The sequence below is a fragment of the Chelmon rostratus genome, chromosome 20, assembly GCF_017976325.1.
Source record: "Chelmon rostratus isolate fCheRos1 chromosome 20, fCheRos1.pri, whole genome shotgun sequence".
In the NCBI taxonomy this organism is placed as follows: domain Eukaryota; kingdom Metazoa; phylum Chordata; class Actinopteri; order Chaetodontiformes; family Chaetodontidae; genus Chelmon; species Chelmon rostratus.
Genome location: NC_055677.1, coordinates 7,614,837 through 7,642,777, shown reverse-complemented (window position 1 = coordinate 7,642,777; position 27,941 = coordinate 7,614,837). Strand labels below are relative to the sequence as shown.

At 40.8% G+C, this 27,941-nt stretch overlaps 4 protein-coding genes across 4 annotated transcripts; 3 read left to right on the top strand and 1 right to left on the bottom strand.

Moving 5' to 3' along the window:
* Nucleotides 1–86: 86 nt before the first annotated feature.
* Nucleotides 87–4,955, top strand: LOC121624152 (regulator of G-protein signaling 20). The gene is made up of 4 exons (XM_041961780.1): nt 87–244; nt 3,037–3,120; nt 3,240–3,474; nt 4,767–4,955. Exons 1-4 carry the CDS (start codon nt 87–89, stop codon nt 4,953–4,955), a joined length of 666 nt encoding a protein of 221 aa, XP_041817714.1.
* Nucleotides 4,956–6,428: 1,473 nt separating this feature from the next.
* On the bottom strand, nt 6,429–11,242 carry lypla1 (lysophospholipase 1). The gene is made up of 9 exons (XM_041961399.1): nt 10,903–11,242; nt 10,698–10,729; nt 10,522–10,587; nt 10,240–10,287; nt 10,086–10,156; nt 9,865–9,938; nt 8,048–8,149; nt 7,533–7,709; nt 6,429–7,445 (listed from the first exon to the last, which is right to left on the bottom strand). The coding sequence occupies exons 1-9, from the start codon at nt 10,969–10,971 to the stop codon at nt 7,386–7,388; spliced, it is 699 nt and encodes a 232-aa protein (XP_041817333.1). The 5' UTR covers nt 10,972–11,242; the 3' UTR covers nt 6,429–7,385.
* Nucleotides 11,243–11,747: 505 nt separating this feature from the next.
* On the top strand, nt 11,748–14,058 carry mrpl15 (mitochondrial ribosomal protein L15). The gene is made up of 5 exons (XM_041961769.1): nt 11,748–11,899; nt 12,074–12,231; nt 12,840–13,005; nt 13,325–13,448; nt 13,549–14,058. The coding sequence occupies exons 1-5, from the start codon at nt 11,795–11,797 to the stop codon at nt 13,884–13,886; spliced, it is 891 nt and encodes a 296-aa protein (XP_041817703.1). The 5' UTR covers nt 11,748–11,794; the 3' UTR covers nt 13,887–14,058.
* Nucleotides 14,059–20,719: 6,661 nt separating this feature from the next.
* Nucleotides 20,720–21,967, top strand: sox32 (SRY-box transcription factor 32). Its single transcript, XM_041961794.1, has 2 exons — nt 20,720–21,020; nt 21,279–21,967. Exons 1-2 carry the CDS (start codon nt 20,720–20,722, stop codon nt 21,965–21,967), a joined length of 990 nt encoding a protein of 329 aa, XP_041817728.1.
* The last annotated feature ends 5,974 nt before the right edge of the window (nt 21,968–27,941 follow it).

Sequence of the window (27,941 nt, the reverse complement as noted above, 5' to 3'; positions counted from 1 at the left end):
CTTCATGCGGTAATAATCTTCCAGTGAACACCCCCCCACCACCACCCGAGCCTAACTGTGGTCTCCTCGTCTTCTCCTCGCAGTCCATGGGCTCGGAGCGGGTGGAGATGCGTAAGAGACAGATGCAGGTTCATCAGGAAGCAGCTGCCAGTGTCCTCCAAGCGCGCCACAGAATGGGAAACACCCCCACCAACGCCTCAAACGCCTGCTGCTTCTGCTGGTGCTGCTGCTGCAGCTGCTCCTGGTAATAACGCTTCCCACACAGCAGGGCCGGATACAGCAGATATGTGGTCTGTACTCTGCAAAGACACATTCTAGGTTGAAATGGTGTTTTTTTTAAGGCTGATAATGTGCTGCCATCCATCCATCACGCACACCAGCTTCTTCTTCATTCACTGTCACCACTGAACTTGGCTGCATCCCTAGAAAGAACCTCTTCTGGTTTATTTCTGATGGCACAGTTGCTGGATCATGTTTCTGAGGAAGCGGATCTGTGTTGGTGGCGTAAAAAAAAAACCAACAACAAAAGGCGTTTAAGTGATGAGCTGAAACAATGAGCTGATTAGCTGTTTAATATACAGGAAATGAATCGCCAGCAATTAGATAACTGATTCATCGTTCATCCAATGGGAATATTTGCCACTTCCTGTTTCAGGCTTTCTAATTGTAAACAAAATATCTGGGTTTTGGACAAAACATTTGAAGATGGATCAGCTAATCAAGAAAATGTTACAGATGAATTGATAATAAAAATAATAACTACAGCCCAACAGTCAGCACCTGTAAGTAACATTACAGTCTTTTCTATTTAATGCAGCATAGATTATAAAGTAAAATACAACGTGCTTTTCTGGCTGCTTAGCACATGACTGCAATAGAAATTTAGCGACAAATATGCAAGTTTTAATGCCGTAAGCTTTGAAGATGTCAGGTCATTTTTCATCCACTTAACAATCCTATCACTTCCTGTCCCTGATGGCTGATGGACGTCTATATAACACATTGTTCATAATGCAATCTATTTTGTTCCACTCCTTCCCTCATTATATAATATGAAAATGCATTAATCTCAATGCATCATTACAAAAACGTAAAGCATTGCACAAATATTTATTAAAAGGTATCACACTGTTGTTTTTCCCTGTATTAATCCATTTATTCTGCATGTAAAATATTCATGCATACTACACTGTTGCTGTTGATCATTCTTCTCTCTGCTTTAGATTTCTCATTGCATGTTTTTGGCCTTCACTGTATTTTTGCCGCAAATGATGTATGCACTTCAGGCTGGCACTGGTGGATGATGTGGATGATTCAAATCATGTGTGAGTTAAAGGGTGCTGAACAACACGGCATGTATTTAAAAAATCAGAGGAATTCTGTGCAGAACTTTGGTTTTCTGGCATGCAGATTATTTCTTTTTAAGGGCTAGTGGAATAGCACACAGTACGTACTCGCAGTGCGCAAACTGTAGTCCCTCTTGACCTTATTTGTGGTGGATACTACTTCCTTTATGCCTCCATCCTCCCACCCGTTCAACAACACCACAGCCCACGCCATCATCCCGGAAAAACACAAACACAGAGGTCCTGTGACCCACACTGGATCTCATTGGATGGAGGCCTCGGGGGTTTTAATCTGTTCTGGACTCATCAACCATTTACTTGTGCTTCCTCTGAGAACAGCCAACCTGTTATGTGCAGAACACGGCCATGTTAATTCACTCCACTGGGGATGAGTAATATGTTTTGTCTCTACATCTATATCAATTCCATCTAATTGTTGCACAGATACAACAGCCACATTCCCAGATGGGATGGCTCACAGTGGACTCTCACCTGAGCCAATTAGTCTACAGCCAGCTGCCACATCAGGTGTTGTGGACATTTTAATTACACACTGGAGATCCCCACAGGATGATGTGGACAGTTGACACACTTAACCATTTACAGAATGTTCCCAACGTTCCCAGTAGATCATCCTGAATCTCCTGAAGGCGTTATGTGATTTCAAACGTGGAACAAACAACAGTCAGTGCATCCAATACGGATAATTGGCCTAGAAAATCTGTGCATGACTGTTATACTGTGGTTCATATGCAATGTCATGGAACAAAATATCGTTTCTGTGGGGTGTTTTTCATGGTTTGGGCTTCATTCATTTCATCCAGTTAAAGGAATAGTTTGACATTTTGGAAAATGCCAAGTTCCTGAGTCTTTGCAGGATCCCTGGTGACTCCAGGATGAACCCAGCCAAGAAATAATGAGGCACATTACCCCAAAACAATAAATTGATCTTTTTACTGTTTTCTTTTTTCAAATCTATGAATAAATGAGCTATTTCGTGTTAATTGCTTAGCTTCCAAGGTGCCGGTATGCGTCTTTTGTCACCTTTGCTAAGAGCCAGGCTAGCTGCTCCGGTCTTTCTGCGAGGCTAAGCTAACAATCTGTTGGCTCTCTATAAGAGTGGCATCAACCTTCTCATCTCACTCTTGGCAAGGAAGCAGAGTATTCCCAAATTTCCCAAGATGTCAAATTATTTCTTAACTGGACTTTATTATACAAAGGTATTCTTCAACCATTGCAGCAGCATTTTGGTGAAGGCCCCGTCCTGTTTCAGCCTGGCCTCTCGGACCTGAACCCCATCCAGCATCTTCTGGATAAACTGACACGCAGACTGTGAGTCAGGTCTGATCGCCCAACATCAGCACCTGATCGTGTTCATGCTATCGTGGCTGAATGCGAGCACTCCCTGCTGCCAAGTCCCAAAACCTTGTGGAAGGCAAAGAGTGGAGGCTGTTACAGTTGGATATGAACATGTTTTTTTCAATGAGATGAGACGTTTAACTGGCAGGTTTGATTTCACATTCTAACCCACAACATTATTTTTAGTAAGGCAGGCTGACATTAAAGGACTCCAGAGTTATTTTAAATGGCTGCTTTCAGGATCCTGGTGGCAAATCTAAACTGGATGATAAGCTATTTCTGGCCTGCTGATCAAAGGACAGCCAGTCTCACTTTGTGTTTTTTCCTCCAGTTTGACTGTTAGGAGTGAGGATGAGACAATACAGAGGTCCACTTTTGAGCGCAGGACAGAGGGGACCACTAACTGTGAAGAAAGGTAATGGCTAAACACTGTGACCCTTTCATGAAACATTTCAGCACCATCTTTCATATGCTGTGCCTTTACTGAGAAAACTGAATAACAATCAATACATCCACTGTTCGTTTATCTTTAAGTCTGAAGCCTACCCTGGAAGACGCGCGCTCATGGCCGACGTCATTTGAAAAGGTGATGAAGAGTGCAGCCGGTCGCAGCTGCTTCAGGCAGTTCCTGCGGACAGAGTTCAGCGAGGAGAACATGATGTTCTGGCTCGCTTGCGAGGAGCTGAAAAAGGAGACCAACAAGACTGTGGTGGAGGAGAAAGTCCGTCAAATTTATGAGGACTTCATCTCAATCCTCTCCCCTAAAGAGGTTAGCCACACGATGTTTGCTCAGTAGGAGTGTATGATGTTATGGCTACAATGCTGAGAAAAATAATCGCTTATTCGACTGACAGGGAATTAATCATCAACTAATTAAACAATCTAAGTTATAATCAATTAATGGCATTTTGGCAGATTAAACTGTTGGTCAGACAAAATAAGCAAAAATCATCTGAGGAAATTTGTTGGAAATTGTTGTGGACATTTGCAGGTATTGTCTGACATCTTAGAGACTAAACAAGACTTTCTGATAATGAAAGCTAATCATTTAGAGCTGCAAATAATCTGTCGATGATTTTCTTGATTAATCACTTTATGTTTTTGTTTTGTCTATTCAATGGCAGAAAAAAGTAAAAAAAATCCAATTTATAATTCTCAAACATCTTCATATTGTTTGTTAAATGTCAAAATATTAATCTAGGTGAAGTGTTGGATACTTTGGGAAATAATGCTCATTAGCTGTGTCACTGAGAGCGAGATAAGAAGATTGATGCAACTCTCACGTCTGTGTACCAACTGTGACGCTACAGCCAGGAGTCGACTAGCTTAGCCTAGCATAAAGACCAGAAGCTGGGGGAAACAGCTAACCAGCAACTCTCAGGCTCCCAACTCCCAACACAACTTCATGTTTTTAGACTTTTGTTTTGTACAAATTAATCAAACAAGATAAAAAGTGGTAATTAGTGAGCTTGAGAGGTACGAGTATGTAGGAATATTCCTGAACTTTGGAGAGAACCGAGCTAGCCGTTTCACCGTTTCCAGCGTTTATGCTAAGCTAACGGTTTGCTTCTGGCTGTAGCTTCACAAACATGGTTTTGCAGGAACCATTTTTGCTTGTAAAATTACTTTCGTTAATTAAAAAGCTGCCAGTGAAAGAGAAAGCACACATTAAGTTGCACTGTACGCTTAATAATTGCATATATTTCTTATGCTGCATTACATTAATACAGCTAATTTTTCCCCCAAAAAACACACATTTTGTTGAAAAACTGCTTTTGCTGCTAAAAGCTAGCTTGTACAGCAGGTAGCTTCTCACAGTTTAAGGGCCACTTATGCCAAAATTGTTTGTCCTCTCCTCAAGGTGACAAAATAACCAAGTTTCAGGTGTATTTCCTTTAGAGATCTGGTCCTCTGCTAGGTACGATCCTTCACTGGCTAAACAGTCGTTGCTAACCATGTTAGCTAAAAGTAACTGATGAAATAGGCAGGAAGGCAGAAATTGAGTGTGTTTACTTCATGTACTTCTACATACATCATCACTTCTTTTGTCTGGTCCTTCAGGTCAGTTTGGATTCACACGTTCGGGACGTGATAAACCGCAACATGCTGGAGCCGACCTCGCACACGTTCGAGGAGGCTCAGCAGCAGATCTACACGCTGATGCAGAGAGACTCGTACCCCCGCTACATAAACTCAGCTGCATACACAGACCTGCTGAAGAGCCTGGAGGAGCCTCCCCCGGAGCCATAGACTCACTGCCACACACTTAGCTATTCTAAATGGCGCATGCGTCCCACCCGAAGCAGTTTCGTATTCCTGTTGGAGTCCTGCTATTTAGAGAAAGACAGACAGGAAAATGAACACTACTTAAAACCGGTGTTTGTCCAGCCGTTACTGCTGTTTATTTACCCATGATTAGCTTACCAAAATACTTGGAGCAAACAAGAACAAATGCTAGTTCGAAAACATATCTATATTTTTATATATTCCCTAGCGCTTGACATTGCACTTTTCTACCTTGTTTAATGAGGGAAAGCATGTATCTGTGAGCACTGCATTTGTATTTCGGTATATTGTGAGCCTTAATGCATATCCAGTTCTTGTAGAAACTAGTAGGTTTTATTTAACAGTAACTTACAACCCCAATTCTAAAAAAGTTGGGACACTATGTTAAGCATAAATAACAGAATGCAATGATTTGCTGATCATTTTTGACCTATATTCAACTAAATACAGCTCAAAGACAATATATTTAATATTTTAGTCCTTTAACTATATTGATTTTTGTAAATATATGTTTCTTGTTAATTTGATGCAGCAACATGCTTCAAACAAGTTGGCACAGGAGCAACTAAAGACTGGGAAAGTTGTGGAACGCTCCAAAAACACCTGTTGGAACATTCCACAGGTAAACAGGTTGATTGGTAACAGGTGATAGCATCATGATTGGGTATGAAAGGAGCATCCTGGAAAGGCTCAGTCATTCACAAGCGAGGATGAAGGAGGTTCACCACTTAGTGAAAAATTCCGTGGGCAAATAGTTAAAAAGTTTAAGAACGTATCTCGTTGCATAATTGCAATTAATTTAAGGATTTCAGGCACCTTTAATGCTGAAAGGTACAGGCAGGTTTTGGAGGCACATGCTGCCATCCAGATGTTTTTCAGGGACAATGGAGACCTCGAACTGTTGAGGAAAGGAAGAGAGTTTCACTTTCAAAACTTCAATAATTAGTGTCCTCAGTTCTCAAAATCTTGAGTGTTGTTAAAAGGTGATGTAACACAGTGATAAAAATGCCCGTTGCAACAATTTTGGAACATGTTGCAGGCATCATATGTGTATATTTACAAAAAGTTGATAAATTTGAACATTAAACATCTTTGTCTCCTATAACTGAATGTAGGTTGAAAAGGATTTGAAATTCATTGCGTTTTGTTTTTACTTACATTTTACGCAGTGTCCAGACTTCTTTAGAATCGGGGTTGTAAGAAGAAGGAAAGTGCCTTGGAATAAGATCTTCTACACTAGCACCTTTGGTCTAACATGAATGGTGCAACAATGACTTCATATGTTGGTGCTTTCAGCTCTTCTCAAAGATAAAAGTTTTTACAACTACGTGAGCTGATACCAGGAACTAGATCGTCTGTGTTTCAATACTGTGATATTACTCATATTATATTTACTTTAAACGGAACAGGGAAAAAGAAACTGAATACATGACCATGACCACTGATATATTTGTGTATTTAAAAAGGAATTTGTGTGAAATAGCTATTTGGATTCTCACAAATTAAATAAAGCACAATCGTATGTTGTTTTTGCTGTTGTGTGTCGTCAACATATGGTACTATACGTTATTAGAAATGCTTCAATGTGGACTGCATATTAAGCTGCTTTAATATTGTACTTTTCATACTTTTGTGTATGTGCTTTGTTTGAAAATGCTCTACCTTCAGATTTGTGCAACTAAGGAAACGTTCTAGAAGAGAAAAAATAATTATTTCCCTTAGAATTAGCAGTTAATTATTTTTCATTGTTTAGCCTACAAGATGTCAAAAAGACTGAAAATGTCCATCATATGTTACGAATGCCCAGGCTGATGTCTCCAAGTTGGCTGTTTTGTCCAACAACAAAAAACCCCCCCAAAACATTTGATTTACAATCATTTAAAACAGACAGAAAATCAGCAAATACTCAAATTTGAGTACAAAACAAATGTTTGCCATTTTGCTTAATAAAATGCCTTAATTAAATTTCTGACTACTAAAATTGTTTCAGCACTACTACAAAAAGGCTACATTAATAAAAAAGAACATTTAACAACAGGCCATTTATTGTGAGAAAGTAGGTATTACCTTAAAGTATAGCCCTAGTTTTTCAAATACATACGTTTCCTACAGGAAATGGCTTGTTTAAATGGCAAAGAGCTGAACAATCAAGCAACTAATGTTACTCTACTGTAACACTGAGAACTGTGTGTGTGGCTCCAGGTCAGAATGCAGCATCGTTACAGTCATGCCTCTCCCGGGCTAACGAGTAGCCCCAGTCCTCTCTGGCTCTACAAGTAGCAGCGCGGTTTTATTGTCAAGTAAGTCAGTGGTTCCTCAAGTCCACGGGGGCCCACTGCAGTCAAGCTCAAAGGATTCGGATGGTGCTGTGCGGTTGTGTGGCTACTCCCGAGTTCACTCATCACTGATGGGAGGAAGCTGCTTCTCTATGAATCGTTTGATATCCACCATTTCCTGCACAGATACAAAATGAGACTAAATATATAGTACAGAACACCTGAAGAATGCTTAAGTCGGATGCAAGCCCCCCTCCACACTGACCTCTGGACAGGCGCTGTGAGGTAGACCCCGATACGACTTGAAGGTGATGTTGGATGGACTGATGAGGCTTTTCATCTTCTCTGCCGTCTGGCTGCCAAATATGAAGGGGACCAGGGGGTCCGCGTCCCCGTGGCATTGTAGGACATGCATGTCCTTGTTAGCACTGTTGGCGGAAGCCTGAGAATAGAAGAGATTAGGATTATATTTATTATCTTATTATGACAGATTATGACTTGGTAATTGGATATCCCTAAACTGTAATTCAACTAAAAGGAATAGTCCACAATAAAATGAACACTTTTACATGTATTTTTTAAAAAGCAATTAAAAGATGTGTGGAACTAAATTACATTTCAACTAACAAGCAAGATGATGTTGATGATTTGAACTTTTAGATGAACAATTCCATTAAACATATGTTTTAGTATCTACTGAGCTACTTCAGAATTTGCACTGAGGACACTGAAAATGTAAAAAGCGCAGGTGCAGACCGATGTGCGTCATGTTTTTCCTACCTGAGGGAAGGAGTTACGGAGAGGGAGCCAGCAGCTCAGAGCAACCACTCCAGCTAGCTTCTGCTGAGTTGTCAAAGCCGTGTAGAGAGACAGAGCTCCACCCTGGAAAAAACAAAGCAACACTTTTGAAGAAAAAAAAAAAATATTGTCACATATCTCTTGTGTCTATTATTAACACATTCAAGAAGCATAAAATAATCAGCATCAAAACAGCTCAGAACAGAGGTCATGTCAGGTTCCTATTGCATGATAAAAACAGATAAACCCTACTGTTATTCTCTGTGATTTAAATATCTGAAAAGCTACTTGAGATTTGGGACATCTTCTAGTGCAGTGTGTACTGTGTCTATTGCTGCAGAGCTGGAACTGCACAAAATGATAGTGACAGCAGATCTGTTGAATCACAAATCTCTCAGCTTCTCAAATTGGTATTGACCTTGTGATCTATGCTAAACGTTCAGGGGGTTGTGTGCCGGACTATTTCTTGGCCAGGCACAGTAATGTCCTGGAGTCTCTGCTGGTTGCCTGGCAACTGCTCAGAGCCAAGAAATAGTTCTGCACATAACACACTGTAAAATGGAGAATTGGTGTTTTAACAAACGAGATATAAAATTATAAACTGGAAAGCTTTAGGTGCCAGTATGTGGATGTTGTTACCTTTGGACAGAGCCAGGCCAGCTAATTCCTCCTGGTTCCTGGTTAAGCTATCCAGCTGCCGGCTGTAACTTCATATTTAATGGACTGACATAAGAGTGGCATCAATCTCTCATCAAACTTTCAACACTGAACTTTTGCTTGAATCTTACTCATCATTTATGACAAATCTTAGAATTCCACTCATTAAAGATCTGATTCATGCTCTTCACTTTTTCTTTACAGTTGTGGAGCTCAATGGAGACTGAAATGAGTTTCGGCTCCTAAGTGAGAAATGTCCCTCTTCTAATAACTTTTGTGCTTACTGTTAACTGAAGCTGTGGCCTAAACACTTTCATAATAGAAGTTACTATAATATTATTCTCCTGAATAGTACTGTTCCTTATTGGTTCTGATTATCATCAGTATTAACTTCAAATTTAGAGTTTCTTCACTCCAAACGAGCAGCTTGCATCAACTGCAAAATGACTGTAGTGGCACTCTGTGTCTTCAAAGTTCGCGTGTCACCTTTGCAGCTTGTCCACAACCAGTATTTGAATCACTCGACTGAAACCAAGTCTTCCTTTTATGCTTTTTACTTAACGAACTTAAATACACATTTTACAGAAAATGAAAGGGTTACAAATCGTTTCAGTACGGGCAAAAAACTGTGTTGCTTCCTTCGCGTCCAGCTGCAATCTGCCTTGACACCCATGCAAGCAAAATTTAAAAGACTTATGACGCATTACGTAATGAAAGCCAAAATTACATTTCACAGTAAAAGTTTCTCTACAAATCAACTAAGTTATGTATTCCTAAGAAACATATATACACATCATTAATTTCCCAAAACCAAACCAAGCATATTTATACATTTTCAACCAAATTATCATACTCTACAAATTCCCCATCAATTGGCTCTTACAATGACCATTTACTTGCCCCAGTTTTCTTCTAGTTTTTCTTCTTCCAGTTTTACACCTTTTAATTACCTGTGCGTTTCCTGTTTTCCGTATATTTTACGACTGCCCCTTGAGAAGTGAACTTACTGTATGTGTGTGTGTATCTTTGGATTTGGTTATTCAAATATCTTCTGTCAACGTGCAGTGAATGACAGTAAAAAAAAAAAAAAAAAAAAAAAAGAGTGTTATGTAATGCATCATCTGCGTGCATGCCACACTTACCTGTGAAAATCCACCAAGGATAATTCTGTGGGAAGGTATTCCATTCTTTACTTCTTGGTCAATCAAGGCTTTAACTGTTAAGAAATTACAGAATTTTTTTCCAATGAAATCTGACTCACAAGTAAACAAGCTCTTTATGCAACAAACAAAAAAGAAGCACATTCCTAACTGTGCTGTTTTTGCCACATTGTACAAAGCGATAATGACATATGTAGACGTACTGTTCTCTGACGCTCTTTTAATACCAGTCTCATCTTCATCTGCATCTGGGCTCAACCCATAGATGTCAAACCTATACATGAGAAAAAAGAACATGTCAGGCTCATTGTACATGTGACAGACTATCCAAATATGTTCAAATACTGTGACACTCACCAAGAAGGCATGGACATTCTCATGTTCAAAGTAACAGGCATGGTGGGACTGTAATCAATGGAGAAGTACGATCACAATTTGGCTTAGTTGCACAAAACATGAGTGTTGCTACGATTTTAAACAAAGTGTCAACAAGTTTAGAAACTTTTGCAGCCTTCACTGTCAATTATAGTGAAAGATGAGACATTCAAGACTGTAAAAAGCCTTGAAATTAGATTCCTTTAGACTTTTCCAGCACTTGCAGACACCTTGCATAATAATATAGCTGCTGGAAATACTTACGCGTGTGGACAGATGTATTTCACATGTGGTATCCTGATGCCTGCGAACGCTTCTGCCCAGCCATGCCTGTCATGTTGGACAAAATTAAACCGATTTGAAAAATAAGTGCATTTTTCTACATGAAACAGACAATAATACCGCTGCACCAAAGGAGAGAAACAACCATCTTCACTTACCCCGTATCACCAAGGCCATGCAGAAATATCACCTGTAAAAAAACACACACATAAATAATCGCAGAGGTAAGTACAGGCTAATTCATGTCAGAATTTGGGCGCAGTTTTGTATGCAACGTTAGTAAGATGGGTAGTTATTGGCACCTACAGCTGCTTTTGGTCTAAGTTTACGCAGCTAATCGTCAGTGTCGCCAGGTTAACTCACCGCCGCAGTGGCTTTCCGGGCAGCAGGCACAATGGCAGGTAAGGGCGCTGACATGTTATTGCCGCACATACAGCGCTAAGGCAGCTGATATGTAGGGACAAGTTAGCTAATGTTAGTTAGCTTATAACGATATCCGCAACTGCCAAGCCGTGTCGATGTTGGAACAATTCTGGCTGTCAAATTCCCGACAGCTGAAGGACAAATGTCGGCAGAATATGGAGGTCAAGGTACCCCCGCCTCGTGTTACCGCTAGCAGCTGTGAAATTCTTTTTGGAAGTTGAATTTTGCGGAAAATAACACACCGCCGGATCACACTAACGGATAGCACGTTACTCGCCAGCAGCCCTGACACGCTACGTTGTCCCGCCTTCTCCGCTATGTGATTGGCTGTCATTCGAGGTCGATGACAAATCCAAATCAGAGATTGGTTAGTTGAAATGTCAACGAGCGCTGCTTCAACACCAGTTAAATCCTCAACAATGACACTAAATCACACTTCGGCATCTCAGGAATATGGACAATAAGATTATCTAAGAATATGAGTATTACATTACAAAATAAATATTGTATACATGCATTAAATATGCAGCGTCCTGTGCCATGACCTTTGGCACAGATTTTAGCGCCAGTAGTTATGTTTACCAATTAAACTTAAAATAAGTAATTGCATTTGCTTGTCTACCTTAATGAAACCAACATTTAATGTCATTCAGCAAAAAAAATCCATGAAAGCGCGCTAAAATGCTTCACAACTCAACTGTTTGGTTTTTTTAGGTTGTGGTGCTTTTATTTTGAAATGTAGCAATGCTAACAAGAAATACTTCCGCTCACGTCGGTCACGTGACCTCCATGTCCTTGGTTTGGCAGTCTTTGACATGTGAGCAATAGAAATATGTCTTTCCCCAAAAAACCTGGTGGTAAAGCCTTAGATGTTTTGCACAATCTGCCGCGGATAACTTTAGCAAACTTGCGGCCTGAACCAGGAGCCAGAAAGACGGTATGTTTTAATTTTGCTTTTATAATTATCTTTAGCAGCGCATTGTAGCTAACATAGCTAGTTAGCCTGCTATGTTAGCCAGTGGATAGATGCTAACAGTAACCCCAGCTGTTTTGATAAAGATAATACATTAGCAAGCTATCAAAACCCTTGCTCAGTTTTCTTTGATTATAGGAGAAACGGCGGGGCAGAGGGCAACATGGTGGCAACAGAAGCGGTCGAGGTCATAAAGGAGAGCGACAAAGAGGCACCCGGCCTCGGCTGGGATTTGAGGGGGGTCAGACCCCCTTTTACCTGGCCATTCCAAAATATGGCTACAATGAAGGACACAGGTGAATGCTTGTCACTCTGTTCTGCAACTTTGAGCATTGACTTTTTTTGTAAAATGTACTCGTTGTTGTTACAAGTTACACAAACAAATAGATCATAGATTACAAATTTCCATCAAAATGCACGCAGAAAACACATTAACAACTAGATGAATCTTAATATAGATGATTTTGGCCAACCACTTCAGTGAGTTTGAGTCTTATATTTGGATGTTTGGGCAGTTGTGTGTCGACCCGTAATTGTTCTCCATTACAAATGGAGTGAAAAAGAAGAACTAAAGCTACATTGCAAATTTCTCTTCTGGGATGAATAAAGTATCTATCTATCTTTTTTCATACCAGGATATTTGCTTATTTTGTGACTTTTTTCAGTAAACTTCTCATAAATGAATGAAGCAGCAAAATCAATCATAGCAGCCAGTAGTCAATGTAGTATCTGTGTTGGAGTTGTAGTTGCTATATACTGCATTTATGCTGTAGCTGTTGCATAGATGACAGATGCCTTTTATATGACATTTTCATGTATTTACAATTGTTCATGTATTTTATTTTTTATTGTATTTACCAAAATTTTAACCAATTAACAACTGTGTTTGTGTGCTCTTCCTCAGTCGCCGTCCTCAGTACCAGCCTCTGTCGCTGAGACGACTGCAGTACCTGATTGATCTGGGACGAGTTGATCCGACCCAGCCCATAGACCTGACCCAGCTAGTCAATGCCAGAGGGGTGACAATCCAGCCTTTGAAGAGGGACTTTGGAGTCCAGCTTGTTGATGAGGTCATTTTCTCACCTAGCATCGATCATAAGAGAGTCAGATAGTTGTTCTCTCATCTCCAAAGATTAAAAAACAGTTAACACTCCCGTTGCTGCCTTGTCTCTTTAAGATGTAGAAATGCATTCAGTGTCAGTAGGAGAAATAAGATTAGAGAAAAGATGTGGGTTGTTGTTGTTTGTCGCTCTTGGACCATCTTGTGCCAGTAGGTGGCACCACATAACAGTATTGTCACTGTCACAGATCAACATACTGTTTTTGCCTCCTGTTTTTTTCACCCTGCTCTGCCACAAGTTCACTTTTAATGTACTTTTTCTGTTCCAGGGTGCGGAGATTTTTGCTGCAAAAATCAACATTGAGGTTCAGAGAGCTTCTGAAGGAGCTATAGCTGCTATTGAGAGAAACGGAGGGGTCATCAGTACCAGTTTCTTTGACCCTATAAGTCTTGGTAACTAGTGAATGATCAATCTTATACACCCACCCATAATACAGCATTTGTCTTGTGTATTTTAGAGAATAAGACTAAAAATGTTTCCTCTTTCTTGCAGGGATTCTTATCAAGCCCGTCCCATTCTTCTTGCGTGGGCAGCCCATCCCAAAGCGAATGCTACCAGGAGAGGACATGGTCCCGTACTACACAGATGCTGAAAACCGGGGTTACTTGGCAGACCCGGAGAAAATCCAGCAGGCCCGGCTAGCTCTGGCCCAGAAGTATGGATATATTTTGCCAGACATTTCAAAGGATGAACTGTATCACATGCTCTCCATGAGGAAGGATGTTCGACAGATCTTCTTTGGCCTCGCTCCAGGCTGGGTCGTTAACATGCCAGAGAAGAAGATTCTGAAACCGACTGATGAGAAACTTCTGAAATATTACAGTTCATAAGTGTGAGGAGAAGTAAAATAAACGTTTATGTACAGTATGTCATGGCAACAGTTTCCGAAAATGTGTTTAAAAAAAAGTCTTGGACATATTTCCATTTTATATTAAAAATGTGGAAAAACAGCATTCTGTGTTTAAGAATCAAGTTCTGTCATTAAAGTTCATCTTGGAAACATTTTCAAATGCACTGGTGGAGTCATGTCATTAGAGGGAACTCATCTCTGGAGTTGTAAGTTTTACACAGTGTATTTATGACATGATTTACACCACATTCGTGTCTTTCTTTTGAGTGGCTGACGCCTGACGGCCTCGTGGCAAAGCCCAACTGGCCCGTGCGGCATGATGGAAGGAACGTGAACTGTAACAGGTGAGGGGGAAATAAGGAAAATAAGATAACTCAAAGAATGAAAACAGGAAACAGATGCCTAGTGATGTGTGTTACTTGTGAAATGGGTTGCCTAGCCTCTAGAAGGGGAGTTTGAAATTAGTCATAGGCAGCTGTATCCTGGTGTGGACGTTCAAAAGATCCCCCCCTCCTCCCCCACCTTTGGAATACAATCACAGGCAAACATACAACTTCGGCCGGTTATGCTGCAGAGACATAATGATGCCATGAAGAAATGTTTACGCTTTGATATCTAAGGAAATTACTGTGATTTAATCTTGATGTGTTTATCACTTAAGGATGTTGCTCCTGCCGTCACAAACTTCACACTTTCACTTTAGAGTTTACGTAATTCCAATCTTTGTTATAATGTAGAATCTCATAAGGATTTTCAGATATTACAATTAACACTTTAAGACAGTTTACCCCCTGCCTGAACCAGAAAACAAGCTCGTAGGCTTTGGCTGGATAATGGTCCTCTTGTATTTGAACTCTACATTACGCTCATGTTTATTTTTTGAAGTCAAAATGGCACAATCACTATAAATAACTTGGTATTTTACGCAGATATTGTCTTAAGGGAGGCTGCCATAGAATTTCTGCTGGTATAAAAACACTTTATCAAAGGAAGCATATGTTTGTGTGTGTGTGTGTGTGTGTGTGTGTGTGTGTGTGTGTGTGTGTGTGCGTGCAAGACTACAAGCATTGTGTTACTATACAAAGTCCCCTCTGCCATGTTGGACTCTTGTTGGCAGGTCTCAGTTAAGAAGGAATAAAAAGAAAAGTGACAGAAAAAACCGATGCACCAAACTGTGAGTTAAATATTGCTGATTTTATTTAGACAGTTTTTGTGTTTAATTTAAAAAAATGCATTTTTTAGGTGAATCTCTTGCAGTATTTGTATATTTCATAATTTGTTACCCTGAAAGACAAAGGTCACACTTTGATGACTTTGCTTGTGGTTCCCTGAGTGTTTTCCTGCATCTCAAGTATCCAATAAACTACACAAGTAGTGGATACGTACACAGCCGGCCCTGCCAGGAACCCCAGCCCAAATCCTTACAGCATAATACTTTAAATAAATCACGCCACAGGAAAGAAACAGCACAATCATTGTTTATGGCAGAACTACAGCGCTTATCTTCAAAGCAGCAGATCCTTTTGAATTTGTATCAGGTCTCAGACGAGCAAAAAGAGTGAGCTAACAGGCACAAACATCGACTCTGTGAGCGTGTGGCTGCAGAAACTTTGCACGAAAGAATAAAGGAATCAAATCAAGTGTTTTCGGCATCAATTACAATTAAGAAAGCAGTCATTCACTCTGGTTAAAAAGATTTGCTAGTCTGTTTTAGGGAAGCATTTTATCTTTGCTTTCTGCTCCAAATAATCTAATGTCTGAGTCTAACCAGTTCACACTATTTAATTAAACAGTCAAGCACTGCTGCTGGAGCTGAGCAGGCCAGATTGTTTTGGTTATCTGCTGCCTTGAATGAGCCGTTGAAGACAGACACAGATATCATGGTGTCTCACAGGTCTCAGTCTAGTTCCAGTTAATAATTAGGGTTAATTACAGCTAAATGCAGGCCTCTTTCTCCTCTGTCTGCTCAGGACAGACGTGTGGATCTGGTCTTGGATCGAGCTCAGCTTTTTGCATTAAGGGAACAATTTGTGTCTGAAAATGTGGATGTAATAAATGAGCTGCTGTGGCAAAAAGCCACTAACATCCGAAGCTGTCTGGACAATAAAAGTCTTGGAAGACTTATTCAATTCAGCAGATAAGACTCTTATCAGTAGTGGAATACAATTCCTAATTTACAAAGAATAGTGTTGTTTTTCAGCATGAGTGGAGCTTTGCCTCATTAGCCAGTCTCACTCTGAGCAGGTCTGCGTGAAACACAAATTCAATACAATTAGAAAGCAGCGTGACTACGACTTAAAGGGGGAAAAAGAAGCCAGACGGAACATTTAATGCGTGTTTTCTTGAATGAATCAAAATTCTGACCTGTGATCACAAGTGAGCGCACACTATTAGTCATTTATTGACTAAATAATTATTCAAATTGGGTTTTAAGCTGTTGGGCTATGCAGCTAATGATTATCTTCATTAACAATTTGTCTGCTGATTACTTTTAAGATGAATTAATTATGTGTTTAGCATAAAAACTGACAGAATATAGTAAAAAAACAAATGGCCTCCAGGAGTTAAAAAAGCCATGAATTGGCCGTTTCTGCAATCCTTGGGACATATCAATTGTAAAAAGTCATTAAAACTACTTTGACTCGATTTAATTTGATTTGATCTTTTTGTTGCACTCGTGTTCTAGGCTGTATTGTACAGATGTCATGTTCTAAGATGCCTGCTTGAGTTCAAGCAGTGAAAGACGTCTTCAAATCGCTCGTTTTGTCAGACTAACAGTCCAAAACACAAACATGATGAATCTGCACTGATATCAAACAGAGAAAAGCAGCAAATCTTCACACTGTGAGACGAGGAAATGACTGAATATTTGTCATTTTTGCTTGATAAATGTGATAAATGTTTAATCAGCTGTCAAAACTGCTGACAATTTTCGGTCGATCAGTTTAACATTTCAGTCCGGGAGGGACGTGAGATGGATCAAACCAGTGCAAAAGTTCAAATCCTCAGTTCTCAGGTTTGTCCTGCACGTTGCGCCACCTGGGCCTGTAGGTCTGAGCTGTGTTTGAAGTCTGGCTGAGCCTGGCCTCTTATCTCTGCTCAGAGGTGGGGGCATCATTGTGTTCTGCTAATGAGGCTACATTAAGCCTGTCTACACCAGGGGGCACGTAATCCTCTCAGCTGGCCTGACGTAGGGCCGGGCAGGGCGCTGTTTACACGGGGAGTGTGGAGGCTAGCGCTCAGGACCCCGGGGCCTCATGCTACAGTGTTGAATCTGCTCAAACATGTGATTAAGAAGCGGAGGTGAGGTGGGGGCGGAGGTGGAGGGGGGAGCAGGGGGCACAGACCACTGCATAGAATGGTGTCTGAGTCCTGACAGAGCAAATCTTGATGCTGGCCTGCTGTGACCATACAATACAACACAATGCGATGTAGTCCCTCGCTGTGAAGATCATGGTCACCTGACACAACAGTATTATATCCCCTTCACACCTTCCAGCTATGAAACAATGCAGCTCTTTATGAATGATCCACTGTAAGGAAAGTCGGTGGGATGGCACTGAAGTGACTGAGGCCAGGCCGGAATACAGTGCTTCATTATCAGAGGCCTCCTGCTTTACACCACTGTGTTTTTCCTCCAGGTCTTCCTCGGGTAGACGTCTCCAGGTCAGCAAGTCCTGCACCAAACATCCATAATGTGAGAAGGCAAGAGTGTTCGGCAGCCGCAGCGTTGACAAAAACCTGTGATCCACACCTAGAAAATGTGAATTCAGGTGATCCAGCTCACAGCAAAACCATCCTTTTCATTTACAAATTGTATCAGACCAAGCTTAAGTGCTCCAAATCCAACCCAGACATCATCCAGAGCAGCCAAGAATCCACGAGGGCCTTCGTAAATCCTGCAATGTTGCTCCTGCAGGCCTCTGGCCCACAGCTCTACCTGTGCCAGCCTGGCCATCACTGATCCAAAGTGAAGAAGGAGAGGAGTGTCCCATTTATGAGTTCTGTCCAATACAATGGCACATTGTGATCAGAAAGCCACTGAGAACAATCCCTATTCAGAAAGCACAGTGCCCATTCAGCTTGTTTGGCTATGGGACAATGCAATGATACCCTACTGTCACCTTATAGATTAGGATTCATTAATAGGGCTGGAATAAAAAATAAAAAAAAACACAAATGTTCTTTTTTATATATAGTATATTAAAATAGTATCCTGATGGCAGATTAATGCAAACTTAAACTATTAAACTTTTAAATCCAGATATTAGCCTCCACCTTGACCCCCGGACACTGTCTAATATTTGGCCGACTCAACTCACAGAGAAGCTCAGCCGAAACTAACGTTATTGTATTCACGCTGCGTCCTTCAAGCTAATTGATTAAATCCATTAGTGCTTTTCACAGCGCATCGGCGCGTGCGTCCCGTTTAACACGGCGGATGTGGATTCAGCCTCTAATTCTGACAACACGTGAAGAAACGGACCCCCACCTCCCCCTAGCACCGCGCACTGACAAGCCGCAGCTTCTTCTTCTTCTTTTTTTTTTTTTTTTTTTTGGACGAACCTTAAATAACCGTAAAAATCCACATTTCTCAGGCTTGCATTGATTTCCCGAGACGTTTAATGTTATCTGTCCTCAAAGCCGCGCGGCCACTTTATCAGTTTCGGCTGATTCGACGTGGTTTAAGTCTGTTTGCCAAAGGGGAGATGGGAGGCACAGTTTAAAGAACATGCCTTAATCAATTCTGTTATTGAATTTGCCAAAGCCACGGTATTGATCCGGTTTTTTGATTAAGACATCAAGCTCCATTACTTCTTTTTGCAGGGATAAAACCAAATGCTCCTAATGAGAATATTAATATCCAAGTGCGCACGAGTTTATAGACTTAAAACCTTTAAAGTGGAGTCAAAGATGGAGCAGAAAGGACCAAAGCAGCCCTGCTTCACCTTGTGTATTACCCCTCTGTGCTTTAAACTGTAATCCACAGTATGCACAGTGTGAAGAGGCCGCAGAGGGGACTCTCCTGCCGGGACAAAGCCGCGCAGGTGCAGGTTTTACCGCAGCTCAGTCCGTGTATTGCGCATGTAACGTCGTCGCTGGCACCATAATGGCGTCTATTGTTTGTGTAATGTTCGCCGCCGGTGCCCAAAACACATATTCATTGAAACCACACAGAGGAAGCGAGCAGCTGTAATGGCACCCAGTCATATTAAAGTGAGACCACACGCCTGAAGAGTTTCTGGAGAGATCCTGAATGGTGGATACACAACATTTGAATTCACTTTATTCCTATTCTTACTGCCTTCATGGCGAATCGTCTAATAATATTCTCATTCTCAGTAATCACTAAAATGTGTCTGCAGGGTTTTTGGCCTATATGTACTCAGCTGTGACTGAATGTGTTTATATGTCTCATGCCTTGTGTCACCATAATAAACACATGATATTTAACAAGTATTTTTGATGCTCAGTCAGCCTATTTAAGCACTGCATTGTGTTTAATTGTAAATTTCCGAGAACAAAAACTTTCCCATAATATAAATTATTCCCCTACAAGTGTGAATGATGCCCTATTTTGCTTTTATTTCGTGTAATATTAATAGTTTAAATGTTTTTTTACCTTCAAAATGATGATTTGAGCGCTATTATTTTTAAATAGTATACATTATATCAAAAACTGACAAAATAAATTAATTCTATGTTGAAAAAGACTGCAGTCACCCTGCTTTAGTTTCTGTGAGTCTGAATCTCTGCTGCAGTTTTCACTGAGTTCAATACACTTTTGTCTCTTTGCTCTGGCGTTTTGTTTAGTCTATTTTTTCATAATTCAGTCAGATTTAATAATTTGTTATTTTTTTCTTGTTTTCTTTAAACTAGTTGTTTTGGTGTCCTAAAGGTGAGCTCATCACGCCCTTTTGCACACACCTATCAGTTTTTGTGTCGAGCAAACATTTGCGCGCGGTAATCGTGTAATAAACGCGCCTTGATCATGTTTGTTTCAGTCCTGTAAAATGTACCCTGATAGAGACAGTGGATGGCCGATAAGAGCTGAGAGCCACAATGTAATTAGTAACCAGCCCTGCCTCCTGAAAACTTTGATGTCCTCCCTCAATATCATTCCTGCCTCTCAGGGCCTATTGATTAGATTCCATTTCTCTCCAACAGCCAGAGCTGTAATTTGATTTTCTTAATATGAGATTTAAGAGAATCAGGACTGAAACTAGATTTTTCTCCAATTAAAGTGATGTCCGCGGATGTCTGGGACTGCCGATATTCATGCACAAATAAAACACTGTCAAAGTTAAGTAAAGTTAAGTGATTGAAAATGAGGATAAAACATTATCTAAATTTGCAGCTTAAACAAATGAGTGAATACAAAACAGCTTTTGCGGAATAAACCCTGCTTTTAATTTCACCCGTTTACAGTCATATAAACATACAGTATTTGTATGTTTTAGGCTTTAATTTCCACCACAAAGAGGCAAAAATGTATATTTCTGGTTGTATGGTGGCTTATTTAGCTCAATCTGGACATGAAACGATGCCTTTTACATTATATAACCTCTTAATTGTAGATTATTACAGACTCAGGACTCTTCCCATCGTAAGTTTCGTGAGGTCGTTGATTGGGGCGTCAGATGGGCCTATCGCCGACCCGAGAACACACCTGGAATTCACACCTTAAATCCACTCCTCCTGGCCTCCTATTGGTGGAGCGCCCACATATATCCGTCACCATCACCAGGAGAATGACAGCGGCCTGCAGCGTAGCCAACGCCATCATCATCATCATCATCATCGCCCGTAAGCATGCGTTTCAGCCGCGACCCCGCCGCTTTCCAGCTCTGCGCGAACATGTTCGAGGGCGAAGACTCGGGTTCCGCAGACGCGGAGCAGATGAGCGAGGTGCGCTCGCCGTGTTCAGGGCCCTCCAGCCCGCTGTCCGTGAACTCGGACTCCAGCTGCACCAGCCCCGAGGCCAAGTCTGCCTCAGCGCAGCAGAGGGTCAGGAGGCCCCTGAACGCCTTCATCATCTGGACCAAAGAGGAGCGCAGGCGGCTGGCGCATCTAAACCCAGACCTGGAGAACACGGATCTGAGCAAAATACTCGGTAAGACTTTGATTAACAGCCTAATATGAGCAGTTGTTGCTGAAGTTTAAAGTGTCCCTTGCATATCTTCAAGTGCCCCTCTTAAAAACTATAAATATTTATTACTTGTAGTTCTTTGGCCGTTAAAATGTCACATCATTTTAATTCAAACGGGTCTAGGTCAAAATCTCAGTAGCATAAAAAGTTCCAATCATAGCCCCATTTAAGTTTTTATTAGCTTCTCAGTTGCAGATGATTAACCCCACTGTGCTCCTGCAGGAAAAACCTGGAAGGCCATGTCTCTGGCTGAGAAGCGTCCGTACATGCAGGAAGCTGAGCGTCTCAGGGTCCAGCACACCATCGACTATCCCAACTACAAGTACAGGCCCCGCAGGAGGAAGCAGCTGAAGAAGGGCTCCAAGCCTTCGGGCGCAGACGCCTCCGCTCCCCTGCCCTCGCTCTGCAGCTCCGGCTTCGCAGCGCCCTACAACCTCGCCTACCTGCTCCAGAACCAGCAGCCGTCCTACCCAAGCCCCCACGCTTACCCGAGCTCCCCAGCTCACTTCACCCCTTTGAGCAGCAGCTACCCAAACACTCCAGTTTTTCCAGACACAACAGCAGCGGACGCTTTCCCACATAAGCCCGAGCTGTACCCAAGCCCGCCTGCCTACCCTGCAGAGCCTCAGGTGTATTTTGGCAGTCAGCACGGGCACATGCAGTGTGGTTTCTCCAGCTCTACAGGTCCCCATGTGGATTTGGGGGAGTCTAGGGTTTATGGGGGTCTGCTGTATCCTGCTGCTCCCTCCCTGGAGTTTTACCTGGAACAGGTTCAGCTGGACATGCTGTACGATCTGGACCGCAGCGAGTTCGAACAGTACCTGGGTCCGACCCCTCACAGGCCTGAGTCAGTGGATCCCTGCAGCTACCATCAGCAGAGCAGCCACAGAGAGGGCCGCTCACTGTCATAAAACTCGAACTCCACTCTATTTATTTCAGTGTTTCAGTGTCATCTGAGGACTATTGTGAATTCTGTTTTTGAAAACTTATGTTCTTAAATTACTGCTGCTGTCTTCCAATGTAATTATAATATATCAATAAATAATTAATTCAACTTAAAATGTTCATGTCTGTATTAGTGTCTTAAAATTACACAACACAAGGATTAAAATATTTAAAAAATTCAAAATCCCTGTTAGCAGCTATTAAAAGGCCACTCCAGTGATTAGGAATCACAGTTGAGACTGATTGAATATGAAAGGCCTGAAGTATCCTGATTCTCCTGTCTTTTGGTCATTTTGGGTCAAGGCTGCAAAAACACTAGATCCTACACTTCCCATAATGCATCACGAATATAAGTTGTAGTTTGACAGCCAGACATGAAATCACCCCTAATTCTCAACTGCTTTTTTGTAATATTTAGGTTTTATTGCCAAATTTAATATCCACAGCAAAAAGCACAACTTATTGGTTTTAACAAATGAGGTCAAACATTAACTTGATTCACTTTTCTACTAATCCTAAGGCTGTGAAAATGATCAATACATGATCAATCAAATGATCAATTGTCTTACCCATAGCATTTATAAGCATGAGCATGTAATAATTGCTTTATAATGCATTGAACTGTACTTTTAAGCAGATAAAAGTGTTTATTATTGTATTTGTCAGCAGCTGTAAATCCTCCAGTGGTCGCCCATGAGTGGAGCCTGATGTAGAAACAGATAATGACAGTGTAAAATGAACAATACAGTAAAATAAAGTTCTAAATTTACCTTCTAAGGAGATAGAAATTGATAAATCCTGTACAATAATCAAGACTTAATCACATTTGCTGATATACAGTACAGTATGTCATAAATCATTTATTATGTGTTTATACACTGATCATAAATGCTATAAAATTAAAGTGGTACCAAAATCCTCATATGAATTGCGACTGTCCCCAGTTCATGGTTGTGGACGTGGTCTCCATGACTTCACCTGCAGGTTTCTGAAGAGTCATGTGAAGCTCAGTGACAGCAGCTCTCACTCCACCAAACTCCCAGCTAATCCAAAAATGGGCAAAGAGGTGGAGTGTAGATGGAGCTGAGGCAGGTGAATTAAGCCTGGTTGGTGAAACCTAGCAGCTGGCTGTTACTCAGAGCAGCCATAATGTATAATGTTAAGCATCAATATAATTTAAAGGGGTGAGTTATATAAAAATTCAGTCACAAGCGAGAAAATTAACTATATAGACCAAAATAATTTTTTGTACTAGTCTGTAAACATGTTTATTTCCGCTGTAAAGCTGGACATTTTGGTATGGGGGTCTACAGGGATTGCCTGGGTTTTGGAGGCAGCCTCAAGTGGCCACTCAAGGAACTGCAGCTTTTGACCTCTTGGTGTATCTCGGTAAAGAATAAAAGACGACGCTCCAGAGCCACAGAAAACATTACTCAACTGTTTTCACAAGGCGACTCCTCATGACGAATAACTTTAAGATGATTCTAAATATCTGCTGCATTGAACAGTGTTGGAGCCGTACTACACACCCTTTGGCAGACGCCAAACTGTTGACACGCTGTTTTATCTCCATCCTCATGTCTTTCTTGGCTCGCAGAGGGAAGTAGGGTGGGCGCCAGGGGCATAAACTTCCCAACTTCCTGTTTCGTTTTAAAACATTTCACAAAGGCTCTAAAAATATGCCTGAAAATCGACATATCTCCAAACTCATTCGACTTTGGCTGCCAAATGTTTGCTCATTTAGGAAAATGTTTACTTCATGTTCTGTCAGAGTCTCGAGGTTGAACTCGGCCCTGGACTGATATAAGCTCGAGGCCCTCCAACTGTCAATCAGTTGTACTCATAAAGCGAGTGTTTCAGGATTGTTAGCTGCAAAGATAAATATATAAATTAAAAATAATTGTATAAAACTATACCAAATCTGATCATATGCAGGGCAGTCTTTGTAAAGACTGCTCATTATATTTTTAGCAGTTTTTTGGGTGATGGATCCTTTTTCAAACACAAGGATACAAAGTATTTCCTCTACACGTCAATCTGGACACACTGTTTGGGCAGAAGTTGCCCAAACAGGGAACCAATCAGAGTGCCAATGTCCACATTTATTATTGTTCTTATGTATCTTAAGTTTTTATCCTCATTAAAGACTGCATTCTCATTGAAGACATCTAAAAAATGTCCAAAAATGTGACTGATTTATCCAAAACATCAAAAACAAGAAAACATTTTGTTTTATATTTATAATAATAATATAAATATATTATAATAAGAAGAATATTCAGCTTTTGTAAAATATTGTTAGCAATGCCACCATTAATGGACATATTGCATGTTTTTGGAAATTCAAACCGTTATCTGATGTTTTGGGAGGGTGCATTTGTTCACTTCCTGAAAATGTATGTTCTAACACTGCAGTGCATCTTGGGGATTTTCTGGCCCTCACACGCTTTAACCACCTCACTCGTAAGATAATAAGGTTAATCACAACTTAAAACATGCTCCACCTAACAGTGGCAAAGGCAACCGGCAGCAGCGATTGGAAAAGAGTCTGCGGGGGGAAATGTTATGAGTCAGTGGTGGAAATCAGATCTCGAGGTGTTGGAAGGAAATGGATGAGCACAGCGGCTGAGGGAAGGATGACCTCGCTTGGACGAGGGAGCAGAAGAGCTGATTAGGAAAGTGAAGAGCTGCTGCAATCCAACGCCACCTGAATGAGCGGAAGAAATCTGACGTCAGTTCAATTCCCGTGACAATACTACAAAACACTGCAATGTGAAATAAAGAAATGTACTCCGGTGCAAAATAGTAGCACAAACTCCACATGATAATGTGGAAATATTGCTGGTTTGCGTACTATCAGTCCTTGTTTTCCCACTTTTAGTAGCTTGAACTCAAAGCTGTTAGTTCAACTTGTTGTTTTTGTCAAACTTCGGCCCCTCAGCAACAATTAATGAGCAGTTGCAGGAACTTCCTGAAGGAAAAACAACGGGATGATATCAGTGTTTCAGGTGAAAATATCATCAACAATAAACAGCGATGGAAATGGCAGCTGGACAAATCAGATATCTTTGTTACATTTATGAAACTCGTGATTTGTCAAATATTTGCAAAGCAGTGTTTTAACAGACTTCTGGTTTGTTAGTTAATATAAAAACAACTGAAAGTGAATGTGGAAAAGATGTGTTGAAGCCTTTGAAATACATGATACAAGACATCATTTTGATTTGGCAAGTTTTAATTTATTATTAATGAACATAACCATATTATCTAAGTACAATAAACATATAAACTATTCATAGATTAAATGGGTTTCTTGTGTGAGTTTATGTCATCTCCATCCAGGAGGAGTTATGGAAGAGATATCAGAAATCTGCTGCGAAGCTCACAGACGCATGTTTGAGCTTATCACCGGTGAAGAATGTGAGGAATCTCAACATGTCAAACATGCTGTAATTCAGAGGAGACATTCCTCAACCATAAAATACTTTCCTCGTTAGAGATTAAATATGTAAATATGCCCAGTCTGCACTGACGGTCCAAATAGCTGGAGCTTATGTTGAACCCCAAAAATAGATTTGAGCTCACTTACCTTTGACATTTTTGAGATTTTGTGAGTCATAATTAGATTTTTCTCGTTTTACCGCCTACACGAAGGTCATCAATAGCTTCCTGTCCTGAGTGCAGTTTGGGTAACTTCGGCACTGCTGTCTGCAGATAATGATCATCCGAGTATTATCCTGCAGGGACGTCTGCTCTGTCTGGAGCTGAAGAGGAAGCTCAAACAGGAAGAGCCCTGAAGTGAGACACTCGACAGGTTCTTATCCCAAAGAAATAGTGAAGCAGAACGAGCATGTGACTGGAAAATGTAACTCCATAAAGCAAACCTTCAGGTGTTCCCATGAACTCATAAGAACAGGAATGTCTGGTTGAGTTAAATGTGTCTGTCTGATCACTTCATTATGTCAGTCTGCTCAACCTCTAATCAATCACTAATTGGGCCTATCAAATTACTATAACCTGATCAGGCCACTCCTGCACTGGAGTTTCAGCAGCTTTTCACCTGCAAGTCTCACAGGTTCGCATCTTCAGCAGCTGTGTTGCTTCAGAGAATGTCCAGACATGTGCCATGGGCCATGTTATTCAGCCACAAATATCAAAATCTCTTCTTTTCCAAGAAGAAATAGTCCCTGTGAAAACTGTTCGTCTTGAGATCCGTGGATAACCCAGTGCAACCAGGGCACTGTTTCTGGATATGTAATGTTGTGAGCATCATTGACTAAATTTAATTCATCTCCACTGTTGGTGACACAAAACCCAGATAATATTCAGGTAAAAAATAAAAAATACCACCCTGCAAAAATACTCCATGAAAAGTATGAGTCCTGCATTGAACATAATTCCTAAATTAAAATATCAAATCGTATTATTATTAGATACTTAAAGGATCAAAAGTATTTTTTTCTACATCTGGGTGCAAAAAGGATCAAATGCAGGTATTATATGACTGGAGAAGTTTCAATACTACCTGCTACATGGTTGTTTTGGTCAGTACTTTAAAGATATAGTATTGATATCCAGCCTGGCATATATAGTGTTACTGTTGTGGGTGGTCTAGGTGGAACAGGCTGTGATTACTTACTATAGTATTTTTTATTTATTTAAATCTGCAACACAACTATAGCTGTCAGATAAATCTATCTTGAAACGTACGTCCTGACAAACCCTCTGTTCAATTTGCTTTGAGTATATGTAAAGCCTCAAATGAGATGGATGAGGTCTCGTTCTGGTGTGCAGAAAGTCACAAAGAGCAACTGTTTTTGTGGTTATTATGACCTCAGCCGGGTTTCCAGTCAAGAGACAGACAGTCGGCGAGCGCCAGACAGATGATTGCTGTAACAGGGTCCGACAGACAGGCTGAGGAGAATAGAGCAGCTGGGTGTGTCCCTGTGACCTGCTGGGCAGATACAATACTCTATCAGAGTCTCTTAGCAAAGAGACTAACGCCTGTCAACAAACACTCAGAGGATGATTAACACAAACATGATCCTCAGACTGGAGCAGAAGTGTTTGTGTGTGTCTGGGCTGTTTTTATATTTTCACTGCACAGTCCATGATGATACATATGGGTATATAGGTGTACTGTACATTTATACAACGTGGAGGCATTTTAACGGGAAATTCCTTCATCAGGATGAAATGCAGCGCGTCGCTCAGTCATTCCTACCAGATTATTTTGTGTGGAAATAACGTCACACCTTCTTCCTCAGCGTCCTCTGGCGCTTTATGACTCAGACTGCGAGTATGTCCATGAGTTTATCTGCGATGTGTGTGTGTCTGTAATGTGAGCGTACACATAATTGTTTTTGGAAACTGATTAAATGATCATTCCAGATACAGTGCAGAGACATACCTTTCATTTCAGGATGTGATTGTATTTTCCTTTTCTGCTGTGTTTTCATGATCAAAATTTGATCACTACCCCTTCTTTACTGGAATTAAGCAACAGTAAGCAGGAATTAAACTCCTATTTTATACACTATTAAAACTCCGTCCTATTCATATTTATTTCTCAATCTCAACCATTTTAGCCAATGTTGCATTAAAAAAGTGACAGATTTGCTGCACAAAATTCAATATTTAAAATGTATTTCTGAAACAATGTGTCCTTCCGGCTTAAGTAGACCAAATCAGCCTCTCATTTCTGTTGATTTTACCTGCTGAAATCATCACTGACAGATTGTTAGCACTAGCTAGCTAATTAAGCTAATGTTAGCCAAACAAGATGGATTAAAAAGCTGTTTCCAGCTGACTGCAATAATAATAGTGGCTCAAAATCTAAAATATATTTTTGAAAGAATTGGTCCTTAACAGAGGTAGACAAAAGCAGCTTCTCATTTCTGTCCAGCATCTGTTGATTTTACCGACTGAACCATTGCTGGC